Raw genomic sequence first — 20,858 nt, 5'->3', positions numbered from 1 at the left:
TCAGGGTCCTCTGGCTCAGCCTCCTTTGTACAGTTAAATTTTGCTTATTCATTTGTTTGGTTTCCAGTGATGGAGATCAAACCCAAGGCCTCATGCATGTCAGACAAGGGCCTTACCACTGAGTTACAGCCCAGCACACTGATTGTTATGGTTGGGCCTCACCAGGTAAACAGGTGAGGGGGATGTTACTCCTTCTAGAAAACGTATTTTTTATTACGTGTGGGGCACGCGGGGTCTGGGTCTGTGTGTTTGCACATGGCGCGGAACTCTTGTGGAGGTCAGATGGCTACGGCGGTCAGGTGACGGCTTCCAGGAGTCGGTTCTCCTTCCCCGTGGGCTCTGGGGATTGAACTCGGCTGCGCAGGAGTCGGTTCTCCTTCCCCGTGGGCTCTGGGGATTGAACTCGGCTTCCAGGAGTCGGTTCTCCTTCCCCGTGGGCTCTGGGGATTGAACTCGGCTGCGCAGGAGTCGGTTCTCCTTCCCCGTGGGCTCTGGGGATTGAACTCGGCTTCCAGGAGTCGGTTCTCCTTCCCCGTGGGCTCTGGGGATTGAACTCGGCTGCGCGGTCAGGCTTACTTACTTCTTCCTGTAGAGCCATCTCATAGGTCCTGTTCCTTCCTCCTCCTCCTCCTCCTCTTCTTAATTTGTAGAATCAAAGAGTCTACCTCGGAATGGAGTTGGATGTTACAAATTTTTTTTTGGGGGGGGTAAGTCCTGAGCTCTTAAGCTGAGGTGGCAGAACTGTAGTGGAGCACAGCTGGACAGACAGCACAGCCGGACAGACAGCATGGCTGTGGTCACTTCCTTCGGCCTGTGGTTATGGGCTAGTCTCAGCCCGCCTGCAGCGCTCCTGTTCACAGGGCCCCAGAGGTGGTCCTTCCTCCAGTGTGGTTCACTAAGGCCTCTGAATAACCTTGGACAAAGAATGGCTCTCTTCTAATTATGCTTTAGAATTTACTTGCCAGTTTCCTTATTGCAATTCAAGACAAGTTATTTTCTTTTCCTTGTAGTAATGGGGTAGGCGCCAGTGCTTTCCTTTGAAGAGTGCCAGCTGCTCTAAGAACAACCTGTGCCTTTTACCGCTGGGTGACGCTCTTAGACCAGAGACGCTTTACCAGGGGAACCGGGGGCCCTTGAACTTCAGACTTCAAACTATTTTATGCAAGAAAAGGGAACTCTTAAATCTAAAGTGTGCCCTGGTCATTGCTCGGCCGTTACGTGATAGGTATGATTTATCAGTCTGAAGCAATTTTAAGGGCAGTGAGTATAGGGTAATCAATTATTAACAGGATCATTAATTAGCATTTCAGTTGCTTGGAGGCTTGTTTAGATTAATGTGCTGCATATTCATGAACTACTAATTATTTCAGGGGAACATTTATACGAACTAATGCTGGTACAAATATTTATTTCGCACCTGACACAAATCTGAGTTATCTTTTGGTGGCCCAAACCTTGTTGGTGTCTTGCACATTTTGGTGCATACCTCTGGTGGTCAGAAGACAGCATGAAGAAGTTGGTTCTGTCCTTCCCTCGTGTGAATCCTGGGTATTGGACTGAGGTCCTCAAGCTTGGCAGCAAGGGCTTTTTCTGCTGATCCAGCTCACCAGCCCAGTGCTGTGTATGGACTATTAGTCGGGATTTTACTGAGCTGTCTTAAGAGGAAGCTTAAGCTAAGCTGTCTTAAGATGTTGCTTGGGAAAATGGACATTGGTTTCCCTGTTCAGATCTGTAGCAAACAGAACTTGTCTAGAACTTGTGCCAAGCTCCTGAGATCAAATTAGAGAAGGAACTTGCTCAAAGCTATATCAATCTGCCCTCCATGGTTCTCAGCTTCTTGGCAAATCCAAGGCCCACCTTCTAGGCTTGGCATGACCAGTACCTGGTCGCATTCAGTTGAACAACGTGTGACTTATTTCTGAGGACAAGGAATGTGGAAGAGTCAGGCCTCTCCTTTTCTAGCTTACTAGGAGGGATAAGAAAGTTGAAAATTAATTTTAGGATCCTAAGAGAAGTATTTACAATGTCCCATGGGGACATAAAGAAGTGAGACTGAAGAATCGCCAGAAATGGAACTGAGTGAGGTTGGTGACTCCATTGCATATTCTGGTCCCTCAGTGTGTGCCTCATTCAATTAGCACATTGTTAAGACGGCCCTTGGTGTGACATGCTGTGTGGGGCTGTGGAAAGCAATGTGGAGTAAGACCAGAGGCGCAGCAGGTCTCCTGGGACTCAACCAAGGGCACAAGTAGTTGGCAGCCCCAGATTTCTAATAGATGGTCTGGTGTCACAGTGTGACTGCTTCTGCTTTGTGTGGCATAGGCCAGCGGCGTTGTGCTTGAAGTGGGAGGGGGTGATGATGGAAGTGAATCAGAGGTCTCTTTCTGCTGCGGTGTTAGAATCTGTCCTGCAGGGACACACCAGAGATGGTATGAAGAATTAGCTTCCAGGGCAGAGGAATTTAGTCTAAGTGTTAAGTCCGTGGGAGCAAGGGTATCTTACACACCATGAGAGGGAGCTAGCCCATTAGGAACACTGTGTGGTTCATGGAGAGGGAAGCTTTGGGCTGGGTCTTTGCAGATGTATGGAGTTTTCATTATACTGGAGGGTGGAGTCATATGTATGTGTGTGGGGGAAACGAGAGGAAGTGTGTGTGTGTGTGTGTGTGTGTGTGTATTTGTGTGCACTGTTGATATGGGAGAGCAGGACCCAGAAATTCAGAAGGATGACTGAGGACCTGACTATGGGAAACCCAGAAGGGAGGTCAGACAGCTGCACACTCTCTCCTAAGGTGACAGCGATGCTTCCCTTGTGGACTTCTGATCTGATTAAGTTGGCATACTGGATTTGTCTAAGGGCTGGAAGGATGGTCAGGAGTGATGGAACCCAGAGAGGAGCTGATTGCAAGACTTGGGGTCAGAGGGGAAGAGGGAAGGAGGATTCTGGTAATGGTAAGAGGATGGTTTCCAAATACATTTGTGGAAAAGAATCCAGGGTACCTTGGTCCTCCATGGAAGCTTTGAGAGGACCTTGTCTGAGACAGGTGTGAAGTAAGGAAGTTAGGCGAACACAGCATGGCTTCTGCTAAGGGGAGGCTGGTGTGGGTGGCGCACAGTAGAGAGCAGCTTTCGCCTGTGTTTGCCTGGATGATGGCTGCTGCAGCGATAACTAGGCGGGGCGAGGTCTGGCTGGCCTTTCGTTCTTGCACCTGGGTAGTGTCTAGTATGCTGTAGATAAAGAATGAAATGAAGTTTGGCTGCCCAGTTGGTCTTGAGGTGGGTACTGATGTCCACAGTTGGAATCCGAGTCAAGCTAGGAAAGATGGGGCTGGCGCTCAGGCTTACCTTAGAAATGGCTCACATTGTAGCTGAAGGGAGAGTTTGCAGTGTCTTCAGATGCAAGTGTGGGGGTGGGGTCTAAGGCTCTATTCGTGTTCTTGGGCACCATTGTCACTGAAGGCCATGAAGCAAGAAAAAAGCTTTGGTGCAGACCCCCAAAGACTGGCTTTCAAGTGCAGCAGATGGACAACAGCTTCATATTGGAAGACACGCTGAGGAGAAAGCTACCATAGGGAAGCCACAGGCTTGATAATGGCAAGGATGGGAGCGGGGACTCGGACTTGTACAAAGGTACTGAGTGGAGGAAGAACAGCATTTGTTGTCTGTAGTGATCCATTTCCTGTCTTTGGCTGCCTTGTGGATCACATTCCACAGTACATTTCATCTGAAAGAACATCTGATTGGCCAAGGGGCACAACCGGCCCTCAGAGGACAGTTGGGAAGGTGGATGCTTACTGGGTGATATTTCTCTGGAGTCCTCAGACTCAGCCATTTGCTGGCCTAATCCCTAACGGATTCCTGGGGTTGATAACCCAGTCTGTGCTTTGGAGCCTCAGTTTGTACTAAGTGGCTGTGGGTATTTGGCTCTGGCATGCTATTAATGCGAGAAATCCACGTGGGTCTGCTTAAGGAATATTAGGGAAATTTATTAGGATAAATTGAGGAAATACATTCATGAATACAGAACAGAGTAGACAGATGAAGTCGTCCTCTCATCGGACCGGGAGCAAATCCACCTGGCAGTTCGATCACACCAGGAAGCAGGAAGCAGGAAGCAGGAAGCAGGGACCTGGTGACCCCTCTCCCTTTTCTTTTAAGAGATCACATACTATGGCAAGCACATCTCCTTTGGGCCATATAGCCCAAGGTCACGGGCGGAGCAAATACCACTACATGCTGTCTTCATCCTACTGTGCTGTGTGTTTCCACCTCTGCACGCCAACTGGCTGTCTGGTCACCTCACACACACTTGCATAGGTGTGCTACTGTCCCCTCAGGCCAAAGAACATTTTTTCCCACTGTCATGCCCACTCAAAGAATCAGAGTAATATTATAGTCTCGGAGGGCATGCTAAACTCTGCCATCTCATAGCCTGGCGTGTGCGTAGATTTTATGTATTTATTCTTGTGTGGTTCTGCCTGTGGTCCCAAAAGCTTCTTTAGGCAAGCTCCCTGTCTCTGAGCCACACCCCAACCCAACACTGCTATCTTTTTCTTTTCATCGTCTCTTTGCATTTTGTCTTCAGACTTTTCTAAAGTTGTTGGAATATCCAACTTCTTATCAAAACTGGCTTGGTCAGGAATTGCCATCTTTTACTTTGGCTTTGCTCACGTAATTGGTCAACTTTAGACAGGGCCTGTTTTGGGCAGTGTTGCATGTTGAGTGCCTAGAAGGCAGAAGGCATACAGTTATTTTCCCTGCTAGTGTTCACGGGAAGCAACCCACACTTTTGCTTACTGATTGGCAGCATCGGTATCTTCTGATGAATCCCACAGTGGGTCTGGGTACCACACTGACCCACTATCTCTCTGAGCCTCTGCTTCCACCCTGTAGCCACTGTATATACTTGAATAACTTGTGGTTAAATGGTAGTGTAAATCCACAGTGACCCCAGAACTCCATATTAAACACACAGGCCTAGTAAGCTTTGTCTGATGTCAGTGATGTGGAATGTAGATGTGTAAACTATTACAGTAGCTGACAGCTCATTGCTTATCTGCTTGTGTCCTTTGCAGAGGGTTTCCTTGAATATTATACAAACAATGCCTCTGTGAGGCTCTCCCTTGTTTCTGTTTTGGTTTTTTTGGAGTTCCACTAACTGGTGGTTAATTCATGTTCCGTAAGATTTGTGGGAGATTAGATAAATTGCAAACCTGTCCTGAGTGCACTTGTTTTCCTGTAAGACCTTTCATATTTATGTCATTGGCCTGTGCTCAGGATGTTTACTTATGTGCAGCAGATTAATAAAAATCCTAAGGAGAGGGAAGACTACTCAGTGTTAGAGATCAGACTGAATCAAGGAGATTGGGGGAATTCTCGGGGTTTCCCAGGCCATGGCAGGCATGGGATCCATCCAGTGCCTGGCCTATCAGGGATTTTCTTTTTCTCTCCACTTTCTCCCTTTCTGTCCCGTCTTTCACCCTTCTGGGTCAAGATTGGAAAAAAAAAAAAAAAATGAACAGAGGCCAAGATTGGGTTCATCAGTATTAACTTTCTGTTTCTACATCAGACTTGCAGGATACTCTCATCATCTATTTTTCTAGCGCTTCCATTAATGGGGAGTTTGATTGTTGAACTAGTGTGTTGGCGTATGGATGAGCACTGTTGGGTGGTAGATGAGTTCCACATCCCTATTTCTCATGCTTAGAGTAGTCCACAGCTGTTGGGATGTTAGCTCTGATTTTCAGTTAAGGAAGCCGAGATGCAGGGTTAGCCATTTAAACAAAATCACGTAACTGCTGAATGACCTAAGCAAGGGCCTATGCAGGACTGCTGTTCTCAAGCCAGCTCTTTACCACTGTCTGCATACATTGATGGACTTCTTATGCCTGTGTTGTGTAATAGTCAATGGAACCTTATGCAAAATGGGTAAAGCAGACAGCTATTGGGCTAGAGGCAGAATAAAAGTGTCCCAAAATGCATTGTGGTATTAACATGTCTCTATTTTATGCTGTTAAGGTTAGACATAGGATTACTATACCTAAATGTCTAATGAGATGCAAGGTCAAATTCTTTTTTTTTTTTCATAATTTTTTTATTGATTCTTCCTGAATTTCACATCACGCACCCCAATCCTATTCATTTCCCGGTCATTTTGTGTCCATCCTTCACCCTTGTAGCCTCCCCCCATAAAATAAAATAACCCAAAAAACCGTTTGGCTCCTCCATCTTTCCCACCTCTCCATCACATACTCGTTTGCCTTAGTGGCCTTGGGAGCTGTGTTGTGTCACGCAGTGCACCCGTTTGCCCAAACTGCCTTACTTGCAAGTGTTCATTGTAATGAATTGTTGGTCTGGTTCAAGGCCTCTGGCTTCTGCTACACCATCAATACTGCACCCTCACCAAAACTTCTCTCAGATACTCTGCTGTTGGCAAGGCCAAGTGCTTATAGCATTGAAACAACAAGGTGATTTTTAGTTGATAGTCTTAACAGCTATTGTTGAGATGTGTTTATTGTGCCTACAGAGAAGGGCATGCACCAGAAAGTGCCATCCGATGAATCTTCAGAGTGAACATCATGTGTAACCAAAGTTGGTATTAGCACATGAAACATCATACCCCAGCATCCCCCTCCCTGCCTGATGTCTCCCCTCCACCAGCCACTCCTAAGATAATATCGTCTTGATACCAAATAACAAGGAGTTGTTTGACTCTTATGAACATATAGTTGTACCCCAGGGGTTTTTTGTACCATCACCACCTGGTATCATATATCACGGCTCTGACTTCTGGGTGTCTCTTGCCTTTCTTCATTGCTCCTTCCGCTTTTCCCATAGTCTAAATATAAAGTATGTGCTTCTTTAAAAATACATTGGGGGGAGGGGGTGAAAAAAACTGATGAGAAAATGAGTTTGGACATTTTCCCAAGAACGTCATTGTGTGGTGTTCGGACAGCAGCATATTGGGAGCAAATTGGTTAAGATTTCATCATTGTTTTAAATGAGCCACTTGGGAATGCTAGGGTCTCCTCTAACAGTAGTAGAGCTTGGCAGAATATGAAAAAGTAACACTATTGTGTTTACGAAGATAATCCCAGAGGGGTGTCTTTCCCCAAGTATTCTCATAGCAAGTTTGTGTCCAAAGGTCCTCCAAGCATTTGTCAAATGCCTTTGGGTATCAGATGATGGCTCCTGGTCCCACACTGAGTTTTTAGGTTCACCTTAAGGCCAGGCTGTTCAAGACATTGGCAGATGAGGCCAGTGCCACTAACTCATTTTCCTGTCTGTCTGGGAATCTGGGGGCAGAGGGAGGAGACTGCTGTGGATCCAAGAAGCACCTTCTGGTTTTCAGGCTGATCCAAGCCTAAGTTTGCCAGTCTACAGGCTTAAGCATCTTGGATTTCTCAGAGTTGCTAGCGTTTGCCAGAATCTTCTAGGGCCAGTTTGGGGAATAGATTCTCGGAAAGAATGCCTCTGGATCCTTTTAGCATTCCGGGAGTAGCTGTTGCAGTTCAAAAGTTCACTTGCTTGGTGATGATTGGCTCTGGTGTGCCCTGCTGTATGTGAGCATGCATCTGGTATATGCATTGCCACAAAACAGGTAACTCTTTAACCAAGATTCGAGTCTTAAGGCTTCCAGATAGAATCAATTTTTTTTATATTTAGGCAAAAGAAAATTGCCGTAATCTGTAAATTCTAATTTTCAATCACGCATTTTATGTTTTGTGTACAGATGTGCAAAGATGGAACCAGAATGACCTGATAGTGACAGCCACAATAAGTGTTTGTTCTCTTAGCTCCATGAGGAAGGTTTTTAGTGGGAATCATTATTTAACTCGGAAAGACACTGTCTGGAGTCATCAGGCCGCAGTGTAGTACCCCAGTAGTGTGATAGGCAGACCTTTTAACACTTGCCAGAGGGTTTTGTGCTTGTAGCGTGGTGGTCTTAGAGCTACTGAATGTCAGGCTGGGGAAAGCACTTGATAGTTAAAAATGCTTATTGTCAAGCACGAGAACCTGAGTGTGATCCCAAGCACACTTATAAAATGTCGGGTGTAGTGGTGTGCATAAGTAACCTCGGCAGTGGGGAGGCAGACAGGGCAAACCCTGGTATCATTATTACCAGGCTTAGCCAGCCTAGCCTGATTGGTGAGTCCCAGGTGAGAGACCCTGTATCCAGACAAGGTGAAGAGCTCCCGAGGAATGACCTCTGAGATTGTCCTCTGTCCTCTACACACAAATGTCATGCACGTACACTCAAAGGTATATATATCCACACATACTCACTGAATGTTATCAGTGAGGAAAACTGCATTATTAATTTGAATTCATGGTTTGGAAGAAAATATGACCAAAAGAAATGAGTTACACCTCTGGATAAAATAGATAATGGTGTTGGCTATAGCTTGGCTAGTAATAGCTCCTATTTATTCATGGCAGAGATTAAAGAGGGTGTTTAGGTAATAACAGGTTACTTTCACATTATTTCGTTCATTTTCGAAGACAGGCAATTGAAGTCAAGGAAATTAAGCCTCGTCTAAGAGCTCAAGCCATGGTATTTCTCCTTAGTTGAGCCAGCACTGATTTTTCTTTCCTTGACTTGATATTTGATAGATAGAGCAGTAACAACAACATAAAAAAACAGACGCCATGGTCCAGTTACTACTGGCAGCTGGCATCAGTATGATGAGACTATCTTGTGTTAATTTCTAGAAGAGATACTTCATATAAAGTACCCCCTTTACTTCTAGACTTTTCTATCGGATCTTTACTCTCAGCCTTCTTGGTTGCTGGATGCCCAGTGAAAACCCCCACCTGGCCTCCCACCCTACTTTGAGCACAGTTCCAAGAGGCCAAGGAAGTCAAACAGCTCATGGGCTCCCTCTACTGGTAGCTTACCCTGACTTGGTCACTTCTTTTAAATCCTATCCATAGAACAAATTCAAGGTGGCTGAAGAGTGTGAAGAGCTATAGTCTTTGCAATATGGGATAAAAAGTTACATGTAGACATTTCTGAAACACACAATTGGTGCATACTAGAAAGAGGGAGGAAAAATAATTCCATAGTTGTTGGAGGCCAGAGTTTAATTACAGTCAGGAAATTAGGAAAAGCTTCCTGGAAGACTTGACATGTATCTGCATCTGAGAGGATGAGTAAGATTTGGCTTGGTATGAGGCCCGGTGGATGGAATAGAAAAGGACCATCGTGCCTGCTAGAGGGAGCAGAAATGGCCAAGGCCTCCTGGTACAGGAAGAGTACCAGGAGGAGACCAAGGAGAGTGACACAGTCTATAGTGTTTATACCGGTTCAGTCAGAGCACGGGCCTGTGAGACAGACACATTGCCTGCCATAGGGTCAGAATTCTGTTGTCGGGCGTGGGGAACTGTGAACAGGATGGCTGACAGAGGAAAGAGGCAGGTAGGAAAGTCATAGAGATGGCTGCGCCTTGGCCCTTGTTGTGGATCCAGGCGGAAAGCCAAGGGACCCTATCTAGTCCCCAGCTTCTGCACCAGCCACCCTGTGGGACAGCCATGAGGGTACTGGGAGAAGCTGCATCAGGCCAGTTCACCCCCTTTTCGAAGTCCCTTTACAGCAGTTTGCAGGAGGAGGAGCATTGCACATGCCTACTGCCTGGGCCACAGAAGGCTCAGAGTCTACACATGGTACTTGGGGCGTAGGGCTCCTATGCCCACTCCGCTGCTCCAAGTCAGAGAAAATTAAAGACAATATTTGCTCCGGTTTGAGAAGAACTCATGGAGCTCCACCGCCCCAGGGTCTTGTCTGTCTAGTAGGAGACCCCACTTAACATCTCACCCACTGTTACTGTCAGGGAGGAGGCCTTCCAAGAAGCTGAAGTCTAAAAGAGAAGTCATAGACACTTGCGCTGGCCACCTACTTGTGCTACAGCATCCTGGCCTGAGTCTCCTCTCACCTGGAGTTGAGGGCCACCCTATTCTTTCCTTATCTGCTTTCAATATGCTCCCAACCCTCCCTCCCTCTGTAACTTTGACCTGTGGAGTCACTCCTGTGTTGAATGTGTTGAATGGATGTCATGGCTTGGAGTAGAGAAGCAGGTCCTTTTATGGAAGCAGGTGGCCTGCTTTGTCTACTGATTAACTAGAATGAATCTTCTCTGGGCTCTTTTAGACGCTCAGGAATGTAGAACTGTGCCTTGTGCATTTGAGATTTCAAGCAAAGGGTCACGTTTTGCCCGGGAGCAGCAGTGTTGAAGTCAGCCTGGTTATGATGGGCTCCCTTACTCCCTACATACAAGGTTTGAATTTCTCTTCTTGGTTATGATTGCAGGGCTTCTCAGTTGAAATATCGATATTGCCAGCGTCTAGGGGATGTGTGGGTTCTATTTTATGTTTTCCTCATTTGGTAGCTTTGAGCCTTAATATTACATGCAGTGTTACCTCCAATATTTAAAATGATGCAGCTACAGTTGAAATTTTTGGTTGACTTATTCTTTGGGTGTCTAGTATGTTTATTTTCATGTTAATTTTGAATCTTTTTACAGCAGTTGCTGTAGACAAACGTGTTGCAGTTTGGCAAACCTAGGTTTTGAGAGCAGTGGACTTGCAGTTTGCTTTTAGCCTTACGCCACCAGCCTGATAGTAAGTTCTGTTTCTCTGATTGTTGAAAATCTGAGTCTTTCATTTCTAGGGTTGATGCTGGAACAGATGTGGCCCTGCACCTGCACATGCTATTCCTAAGGTGCTGGTAGTTGCTGGTTGTCACTTTGCCTCGTTTTGGCTTCTATGCTAGGTATCCAGCACCATTTGGTGACAGTTCAGGGAGTCATCACTGATAACTCTGAATCTCAGACTCCTGCTTTGATTGTTGCTGCACACATGTTTGCTCTTCCCCAGTGTCTACGCTGGAGTTTACGGCAGAGGCCCTGCTCTCTGTCCTCCTCCATCTCCGCTTAGCCCCACTCCTCCCTTCACCATCTGTGGTGCGTGGCTTCCATGGGCAGAAGCAGAGGGAGAAGCTGGCACTGGCCTAAGAGCTTGTTCATGGAGGAACTCTTCTCACTCTTCTCTGTGCAGATCTCATATATTCAATGTTCATTCAACATCTTCCACATATCTGGAGGGGCCGGGATTAGAACTGGAGGAGAGGTGGTCCTTGCCCTTGCAGAGAATGGACAGAAACCTACATTACCCTGTGTCCAGATGTGTGTTGTGGTGTTTGTATCAGGAAGGTGGCAGTGCTGGATATGAACCATTTAGGTGTGGCTCTTCCTCCCACACATTCCCCTGTTCTCTGACCCATCTAGTAAGTGAGGAAGTAAACAGAGTTCGTAGTCATAACTGTGGACTTTCCAGAGAAGGGAAGGTTGGAATACTCCTTTGTAGTCAGGCCCTTAACTGATTTTGAGGTTGAAACTCAAAGTCACTGAACTGGGACAGGCAAGTTCAAACCTCCTGTTAATTATTAAGAAGTATTCCTCTGGTTTGTTCTGAGGGCAGGGAGCAGGGATGGGGTCAGCACCAAGGAATGCATCTTGGCATGCATGGCAGTCATTCACTAGCACCAGCCCATGCCTGGCTTCTGCCATGCAGTCAATCCTGGTGCTCTTGCTCCAGCCCCCAGTGGGATTTTTCCTCTGTCATGAAATAGTAGTCACATTCATAGGCGTCTACTACGTGTTGCACACAGCCTAGTTAGTTACAGGTCCTAAGAAAGGAGACAGATGGCTGGCTCTCTGGGGGAGTCTCTCCATGAAGGGGTGCAGACATGGGAGTCATAGAGTAGACAGTTCCAGAAAGACCTGGAGAGAGCCAGGGAGGAAGTCCCAGGCCAAGTATGTCAGCATGCTGTTCTGCTATATTCCGGAGACATTCTCTAGATGTCCCCAAAGGGATCTTGCTGCAAGGTCACCTACCTTTCCTTCCTTCGCTCTCTCTCAGTTCTAGCCCTGAGAATAGATGAGTGGATGGAAGGGGACAGGCTGCCTGTTATCCTTGTGAGTGCTGGAAGTTTTGTCTCCATGCAGTCTCGGGTAGTGCGGATTCATTTGCTGAGGTTGAGGAAAGAGATGGTACCCAAGTGTTTCTTGTGAGCTTGCCTTTGAGATGTGGTGGCAGGAAGTGTCCTATGTGACTGGAACTCGGGTTGATTGGCATGGACAGGAGTGAGACCGGGGGCACTTGTTTTGCCCTGTTACTTTCTAATCCTTAGAGGATTAATTGATGATGTCCTTGAAGTAGACACCGGAGGACAGCATGCCCTAGTGTGACAGTCCAGGCACAGCTCTTAGGGCCTCAGCATCAGTAAAGGAAGTGTTGACAGAAAAGCCTGCAAATAAATGTACCTTCTCTTTGTGTTTCAGATAGCCCACTTGAGGATACTGATTCCAAAGACTCCTGTCTCATTCCTAAAAACATCATGGCCGAGCCAGACTACATAGAAGATGACAATCCTGAACTAATTAAGCCCCAGAAGCTAATCAACCCTGTCAAAACATCCCGAAACCATCAAGACCTCCACAGAGAGCTCCTTATGAATCAAAAAAGGTATGGCAGTTTCTTGAGTGCTGTTTTCCTTCAGGAATTTTTAAGGTAACCAGGTTTTGTTTTAATTGTCTTTACAAAGGCTTCAAGGGAATTTTTGCTTGTCCGCCATATTGACTGTATCCTTTTAATGAGCATCCCAGAGCCAGGCTGTCTCTCCATGAAGCTCCTGCAGGTGTGGCTGCCACTGGCAGGGTTTTACACTGTCTCTTTCCAAATGTATGCATAATTTTTTTCTTTTGGTTTTTTTGAGACAGGGTTTCTCTGTGTAGCTTTGTAGCCTGTCCTGGAATTCACTCTGTAGCCCAGGCTGGCCTCAAACTCACAGAGATCTGCCTGCCTCTGCCTCCTGAGTGCTGGGACTAAAGGCACCCACAGGTGTGCCACCACTGCCCAGCTATGTATGCATATTTCAAGGAACACTCCTATTTATTTCTGGGCTTAGGGCCCTGCAATCTGTTAACTTATTATTGCATGTTATGTATATTGTGCGGGAAGGCATGTGTCGAGGTGAGGTTGACATTGGGGCTGTCACACCTTTTTTCGTTTTAAACAGGGTGTCTCACTCAATTCGGAGCTTCCTGGTTGACCAGACTGGCTGGCCAGCAAGCTCTCGGGACCCTCTGTCTCCACACCCTAGTCCTGGGATTACAGGCACTTGCTACTGTGGCTAGGATTTTCTTTTCTTTTCTTTTCTTTTTTTTTTTTTTTTTTAAATTGTGAGTTCTGGGGAATTCAAACTCAAGTACTTATGCCTACACAGCAATCATTCTACTCACTGAGTCATCTTTCCTGCTGCAGTCCTCTGCTTTTTAAGTGATGTTAGAACAGCCCAGTGCATAGAGACAGTTAACGATGCAGGATCACTTTATTGAAGAATGAGTAGGCTTTACATAGAATTGTTTTCAGATTTGTGAGATTGTAGGTTACTCATCCCCTAACACTCTTTGCCAAGCCTCCATGAAAAGATCTACAACTGACTCCAAAGAAAGGTGCTCAAAGCAAGTTAAACATGGGCTAATTTAGGGGATTAAAATGTGTAGCTATGCAAAGGTCAAGTCTCTCATGTTTGATTTGTATTAATTTCCTGATTCCTCTCATTTGCTCACTTTTTTTTTCTAATTTATAGTATTGTCTTAATTTCTATAAACAGCTGTGAATCTATGCCCTGAGACCATGTTGGTGTCCTAGGGTCTTGCTGTGGCTGGGGCCACACTGATCTGGTTGGCTTGTGCTGCCACCGGGGTCGTGGTTATGTCCAGGCCTGAGCTGCTGCCAAGGGCCTTGTCTTGAGTCTGTGTTCCTGGGGCAGCTGGGGTCTGTGATGATGTCCATGGCCTGTGTTATTACAATCATAGGAACCATGGATGTTGAAATCCGAGGGCCGTGCTTAGCCACCCTGCCCATCACTGGCCCTAGGACAGCTGATCTTGCCCCTCTTAGACACTGCAGCGGAAGAACTGGCCCTGTCCTCCATTGGAGAGCTGCCCCTGCCACTCGGGGGAGATGACCCCTTACCATGGGCATGAGAGAGTTGGCCCTGATAGCCTGGGCCTAGGAGAGCTGGCTCTGCCCCTCACCTGGGGAGGTGGTTCCAATGGCCCAGACTGACCAGCTCAGCTACACCCAGACCCACATCCTGGGCCTTGGGTTGGTCTACCCTGACATCTACCTCATCTAGGACCTGCTGGAGCACATGAAGGGACTGGTCCTGCGGAATGATAGGTGCAGGATATCTGAGAGGAGTTTCGGTGAAGGTCCAGTGATGATGTTGTGCCGGGGACTTGAACCAGACCAATGAGTCATTGCAATGAACATTTTGTGGGTGGGGCTGAGTGGACAAAAGGGTATACTGTGTGACACAATGCAGCTCCCAGTGCCACTAGGATGAGTGAAGAGGTGTTGGAAAAACAGAGGAGGGAGATGGTTTGTTTGCTTGTTTGTTTTTAATTATTTTGGGAGGAGCATGCTGCAAGGATGAGGGGTGATATGGAGGGACTGGGAGGTGAGCTTGATTGGGGTACATGGTGTAAAATCCCCAAAGAATCAATAAAGAATAATGTTTAAGAGGGGAGAGAGGTTTCTGGTTGTTCTAAGTCCTGTGTTTGGCATCAATATGACCCAGGCTGCTAACAATATTTCGGCAGAGTAGTTTGTAGCCTGTAATCTAGAAAATTGAATATACATTAAAATTAAAAATTAGGATTGACTTTTGCTATATTCTTCTTTTTCACAAATTTCATTAACTTTTCAGCTAAAATGCTTCTTAGAGTTTAACAGGGTAGCTCCTCCCCAACCAGTTTTTGGAATGGATGGAGGCCCAAGAGCAGAACAGTGGGAAGAACAGGGGCCTACAGAAAGCAGCCCCTCAGTTTGGAGTCCACTCAGCAGACCATTTCCCCAGCAAAGTGCAGGCATCCTTTTCCAGGCAGGGTTGCTTCAGATCCTGTGATCTGTTTTAGATATCGCTGGACCTGGTTTTCTCTGGCCATGTGAAGACCAAAGACCCAATCCATGATTTCTCTTTTGTGTTGTGTATCAAGGCAGGCAGGAGCTAAGCATTTAGGAAAAATGTCCAGACTTGTGTTCAGGACCATTACCACCCGACTGGCAGCACCATCACTTGGGCTGGTGCCAAAACCAACGAAGTCACTATCCCATGACCTAGAAGGAGAGAGATGCTTACAAAGAACTCCCGGGGCAGGTGTCAGCAGCTCTGGTAGGGAGGCTGTCCTTGGGGTGGAGTAGTGCCTTAAAAATGCCTCACAGGGTCAGTGAGCTGGCTTGAAGTAAAGGTGCTTGCTGCCAAGCCTGATGACCCACGTTTAGTCCTTGATACACACACATAGTAGGAGAAAGGTGAGTCCAGCAAGTTGTTCTTTGACCTCCACATGCATACTGTGGTATGTGTGTGAACACACACACACACACACACACACACACACACACACACACACACATGGGCATATGCGCACATACTCAAAAAAACAAGTATATGTAATAAAAAGTTTTTAAAGCCTCTCAATCCCCCTTTTTAGATTAAAATTAAAGTAATTTATATGTATTAGTTTGTTGCCTTGGTAATAAAGTATCATAAGCTTGATGGCTTAAACTGTTACAATTATATTATGTACTTACAGAGGACATCACTGTCATTTAATCTCCCTTCTCAGTATCCATTGATGCAAAAGCTTGCTCAATATCTTCATAATCAGCATTTGAAATTTTCTAATCTCAACATCACATAGTAGGAATGAAATAAGCATAGGATTTAACCCAATCCTCCGAGTGGGTTGGGGATTTCAGATTCAAGCTACAATGCTTACCACAAGTATACAATGTAAATGATGCCTCTGCAGTTTGCTTAAAGGGGAGAGAGTTTGGGATATGCATTCAACTTTTAATTCTATGAGAATTGATATATATTGCATGACCTTTTGGTATAAAATACTAATCTGAATTTTACAAATTGCCTGTTCTTGGGGCTGGAGATGTGGCAGTCGGGAGCCCTTGCTGCTCTTCCAGAGGACCTATGTTTGGATCTCTGCTCTCCTGTCAGGCGGTGCACAACTGTTTGTAATTCCAGCTCCAGGAGATCTTGTACCTCAGTTCTCCTTGGGCACTTGACCTCACATGCGCTTATCCACATGCACGTGAGCTTGAGAACACACATACACACACCTGCATATAATTGAACAATTAGCTCTGTTCACTGTAATAGTCATAGGTTGCCCTGTGGGAATTGCTTGGTCTTAGGCAGACTTGATCACTGGTCAGTCGTGACTGGGTTGGACATACTTGTTTTTTTGTTTTAAAGATTTATTTATTTACTATGTATACAGCATATATGACTGCATGCCAGAAGAGGGCACCAGATCTCATTTCAGATGGTGGTGAGCCACCATGTGGTTGCTGGGAATTGAACTCAGGACCTCTGGAAGAGCAGTCAGTGCTCTTAACCTCTGAGCCATCTCTCCAGCCCTGGACGTACTTGTTAATGGAGATCTTAGAGTTTATGAGGAGAACCCACCATTTCCTTTCAAGGGATGAAGGGTTTATTTTCAAACTTTGGAAAGGCTCATTCCTGTCTTGGGACATCAAGTCTGCAGTCTGTTCTGGAGATTTAACAAGCCTACAGACAGTTCTTCATTTTCTCATCAACGCAGAAAGTTAAATGATGCACTGGAGTAGAATTTAAGTATGTATGACTTCTTGACTATTATCACAGAAGGACCATTTTTCCAATATTTTCTATTGCTGAATATTTTATCTTACCATCTCCATTCTGTAAAATCTTTGAGCAGAAAATGAATACTTAACATAGTTAAAGTAATTCTTGTGTTGCAATGGATATCAGCTTAATGAGTCAGACATCAGAGTTTGCTCAGCAATTCTAAATAATTGAAGTTAATTTTTCCAGTGAAATATAGGGAGATGTCTGAAATTTAAATTATTCATATAACTAAATGTTTAATCCTAAAATTTAATTTCGTCTACAGTTTCATATTGAGACCTTATATATTCACAAAACTGAGGAAGTCTTAAATCATTATTCCTTAAAGATACTTTTGGATTTTTTTGAGACAGCATTTTACTCTGTAACCCAGGCTAGTCTCCTGCCCTAACCTTCTGAGTGCTGAGATTATGGTGAGCTATCACGCCCACCTGGTCAGTGATACTTGGAACTCAGACGGACTTTAATTATCTGATTAAAGATTTAATTCCCTTGGCACTTTGTGTGCAGTTTTGTTCCTGTTCATTCTTGGCAATTGTGAAATAAACCATAAAACCATAAAAGTAATCTCCCTCCTTTCATTAGAACCTACAGCAATTTTCTTCTACCAACCACCTGCTAGTGAAAATAGAAGAGGTACGTGTGTCATTTTCACAGTGCGTCCTTCATTACCAGAGGTGGAATTTGCTAAATCCTCATTCTCTAAACAACTTTGAAATTTTTATTGTGATTAAAAAAAAAAAATCTAGGTAGGAGAGATGCCAGAATCGTGTGTGTGTGTGTGTGTGTGTGTGTGTGTGTGTGTGTATCGTGTGTGTGTGTGTGTGTGTGTGTGTATCGTGTGTGTGTGTGTGTGTGTATCGTGTGTGTGTGTGTGTGTGTGTATCGTGTGCATGTGTGTGTGTGTGTATCGTGTGTGTGTGTGTGTGTGTGTATCGTGTGTGTGTGTGTGTGTGTGTGTGTGTGTGTGTAATTTTCTAGGAAGTGTGAAATATAGAGTGGTTTATCGTGTCTTGTGTGGCTGTGTTTAGAGAATGAGGATTTAGCAAATTCCACCTCTGGTAATGAAGGACGCACTGTGAAAATGACACACGTACCTCTTCTATTTTCACTAGCAGGTGGTTGGTAGAAGAAAATTGCTGTAGGTTCTAATGAAAGGAGGGAGATTACTTTTATGGTTTTATGGTTTATTTCACAATTGCCAAGAATGAACAGGAACAAAACTGCACACAAAGTGTCAAGGAAATGGAACATTTACTCAGAAAATTAAAGTCATATGAGTTTCATATGTTGTTGATTTTTTTTTTATAACTAGAGCAACATTTTGGAAGTCATTCTTTAAAAGGTGTTCAGCAAAATACCAGTTGATTAATCAGTATAAGTTGACAGAATCTGTAGAGACCATGGTCCCCACAGGGCGACCAGCAGTCAGCAGCCAGGCCAGGTAGGCAGCAGCGGGAGGGTGTAGGCCCCCTGTGTACCTTGGGTTAAGTGTGCTGTGTGGAAAAGTTGATCACTATGCAGTCATGTGTGTGTGAGCAGAGCATGAGTGTGTACACGCGCTAGCACACATCTGCTCTGCCTCTGATGCAGAGTGCTTTTCCTGCTCTGGTGTTGCACTTTTATTTGAAATGTACATAATACATTTTAATATCAAGTAGAGATTATTTATGGGTCAGTGGAGTAAATAAGGAAGACATAAGGAAGAGGTAGGCAGGTTCATCTAGAATCTTAGAGAGCTGGGGCTGGTGAGTAAATCCTAAAGGAAAGAGAAGGTGGATCAGCTGGCATGCACTTGAGAACATGTTGATGGGGTCTTACTGTTAGCTTGCCCCAAGCATTTCATCAGGGGATGATCTGTTTGCGCTTTGGTTTTCCCCATTTGAAGAAATGGCCACTTAGTTTCTTTCTCAGGAGTGTAGTTTCCCTGAAGTCTGACCTCTTGTATATATCATAAAGCACATAACAACGATACTCCATGATAGCTGGCTGGTAGATAGGAGGGGGTGAGCTCCACTGCCTCTGTCCTTGAGGAATAGTCTAGCCTTGGAGGGACCTTTTAAAGGTACAAGAGCCCCTCTCAGATCTGGAAAATGAAAAGTAGGAGATTTTCTCAGCCATTTTTCGAGAATGGCCTGTGCCTAAGCTGTGTTCAGCACGAGACTAAAGGCTGCGACTTAGGACTTCAGGTGGACTCAGCTCATGTCCTGGGCATCTTTTCCTCTCTTGTGAGGATCTACCCCCTGCATGAGCATGCTGCTGCCTGCCTTCCCCACTCACCCTGGCCTTTTTTTGCAAGCCAAGTGTCTTGCACATAGTAGGTGCTTAATGTGTTTTTATCGAGTTCATGGACTTTATGAACTCTTTGGAAGAGGCTTTTGGCTTCTCTTCCATGCTGGCAAGTGTCTGAATACTGCTGAAGAACCATTTGGCTTAGTAGTAGATACTCCAATCTGGCTAATTCCTTGTCCATCAGCTGATACCTTCGGTTACATTTCTTCTCCTGAAAGATACTTCCATTAAGCTAACATTTTTTTTTTATTTTATTTTCTTGCAGGGGTTTGGCCCCTCAGAATAAACCAGAGTTGCAGAAGGTGATGGAGAAGAGGAAACGAGACCAGGTAATAAAGCAGAAGAAAGAGGAAGCGCAGAAGAAGAAATCCGACCTGGAAATAGAACTACTAAAGCGGCAGCAGAAGTTGGAGCAGGTAGGGCTGGGATGAGAAGCAATCTAGCTCTGAGATGCGAGGTTGCTGGACGCCGGGCAAGCCAAATTCCAGCAGGCCAGATGTACATGCATGTACCCTGAGGGAAAAGCAAGAAGCAAATCCAGTAGAAGGCATACACCCTTTCCAAGGCAGACTCTCAGGTTCTGTTCAGGACCTAAAAGAGGTGCTAGAGGCCAGAGCCAGTCCCCAGTCAGAGAGGTTGGGAAGAATGTTCGAGGGCTAAAGCATTGGCTAGCACCGGGACCTGAATTCAGATCCCCAGAATCTATGTAAATGTGGGGTGGATGTGTTGTGGCAGCCAGCCTGTCATTCCAAGACTTGGAAGTAGACAAGGGGTCCTAGACCAAGTCAGCTAGGTAGACTAGTCATGTTGACCAGCTCTGGGTTCAACTGAGAGATCCTGCCTCAAAAGAATATGGTGGCTAGTGACTGAAGAAGACTATCCAGGTCAACCTCAGCCTTTCACAGACCTGCACACACATGCTCTTGTGAACATACATGCACACAGGCATGCGCGCCACACCACACACACACACACACAAATGCACGTACATGCACCAGAAAAGTTGAAGAAGTCTCTCTGGACTCAAAGTGTTGGTCCAATTTAATGCGATTTCTCTGAGAAAGACTCCAGAGCAACTGGATGCTGAGCCTAGGATGTTCTTTTTATTCTTGTCACTTCTTGGTGTGGTTTGTGGCAGCAAGCATTGGGTTCATGCTTCTGCACAGATGAACATTCCTAAAGTTACACATATACCTTTTTCTCAAAGTTGGGATTCTTTTAAAAAGCCTCCCAGTACATAAATAATTTTCTTGTTTTTGAAATCCGTTTAGCTTGAACTTGAGAAGCAGAAATTACAAGAAGAGCAAGAAAACGCCCCGGAATTCGTGAAGGTGAAGGGCAATCTCAGGAGAACAGGCCAGGAGGTGGCTCAGGCCCAGGAGTCCTAGGCCCAAGCTGCCTATGACCTGGTGTGTCCCCACCGTCGCTGTAGGAGCATGGCTGGGACCTCGGCAGCTCTCATCTTGGGCCAATGTCCCGAGGAAGAGAATCCAGATCGCCGAGAATTCTGACTATTAAAAAGGATTGGGTTTGATTTACCATCATATCATGCTAGATGACTCGTCTTTGACGGTTGCAATCCCCATTCGCCAAATGAAAGACATTGACCAGCACACAAGTTATTATGGACCTGTGTTTAGAGACTTTAGACAAAGCAAAACACAAAACAAGCCAAGAGAACCAGGGAGTGGACACTGGAATGTCGGGGGAGGGTTGCGTTACTCAGCTTTTCTTCCCTTTCAAGTTTAGTGGGACACGGAGCCCTGTTCCTTTAAAAACTAAAGAAATTGTGTGGAATCCTTTGGTTAGCTGTT

General features: G+C 45.5%; 1 protein-coding gene across 5 annotated transcripts in view; it reads left to right on the top strand.

The window, feature by feature from the left end:
• Fam107b (family with sequence similarity 107 member B) overlaps nt 1–20,588 on the top strand; it is a 220,630-nt gene extending 200,042 nt beyond the window's left edge. For all 5 annotated transcript variants that reach the window (XM_059263574.1, XM_059263577.1, XM_059263578.1 and 2 more), the window contains 3 exons: nt 12,338–12,521; nt 19,310–19,460; nt 20,316–20,588. In XM_059263574.1, coding sequence (XP_059119557.1) covers nt 12,338–12,521; nt 19,310–19,460; nt 20,316–20,432 — 452 coding nt within the window. In that variant the 3' untranslated portion in view covers nt 20,433–20,588. The remainder of the gene's footprint in view (nt 1–12,337; nt 12,522–19,309; nt 19,461–20,315) is intronic.
• The last annotated feature ends 270 nt before the right edge of the window (nt 20,589–20,858 follow it).

Source organism: Peromyscus eremicus, chromosome 5 (genome assembly GCF_949786415.1).
Source record: "Peromyscus eremicus chromosome 5, PerEre_H2_v1, whole genome shotgun sequence".
In the NCBI taxonomy this organism is placed as follows: domain Eukaryota; kingdom Metazoa; phylum Chordata; class Mammalia; order Rodentia; family Cricetidae; genus Peromyscus; species Peromyscus eremicus.
Note: the sequence above shows the minus strand (reverse complement) of the source record. Positions and strands in the feature narration are given on the sequence as shown.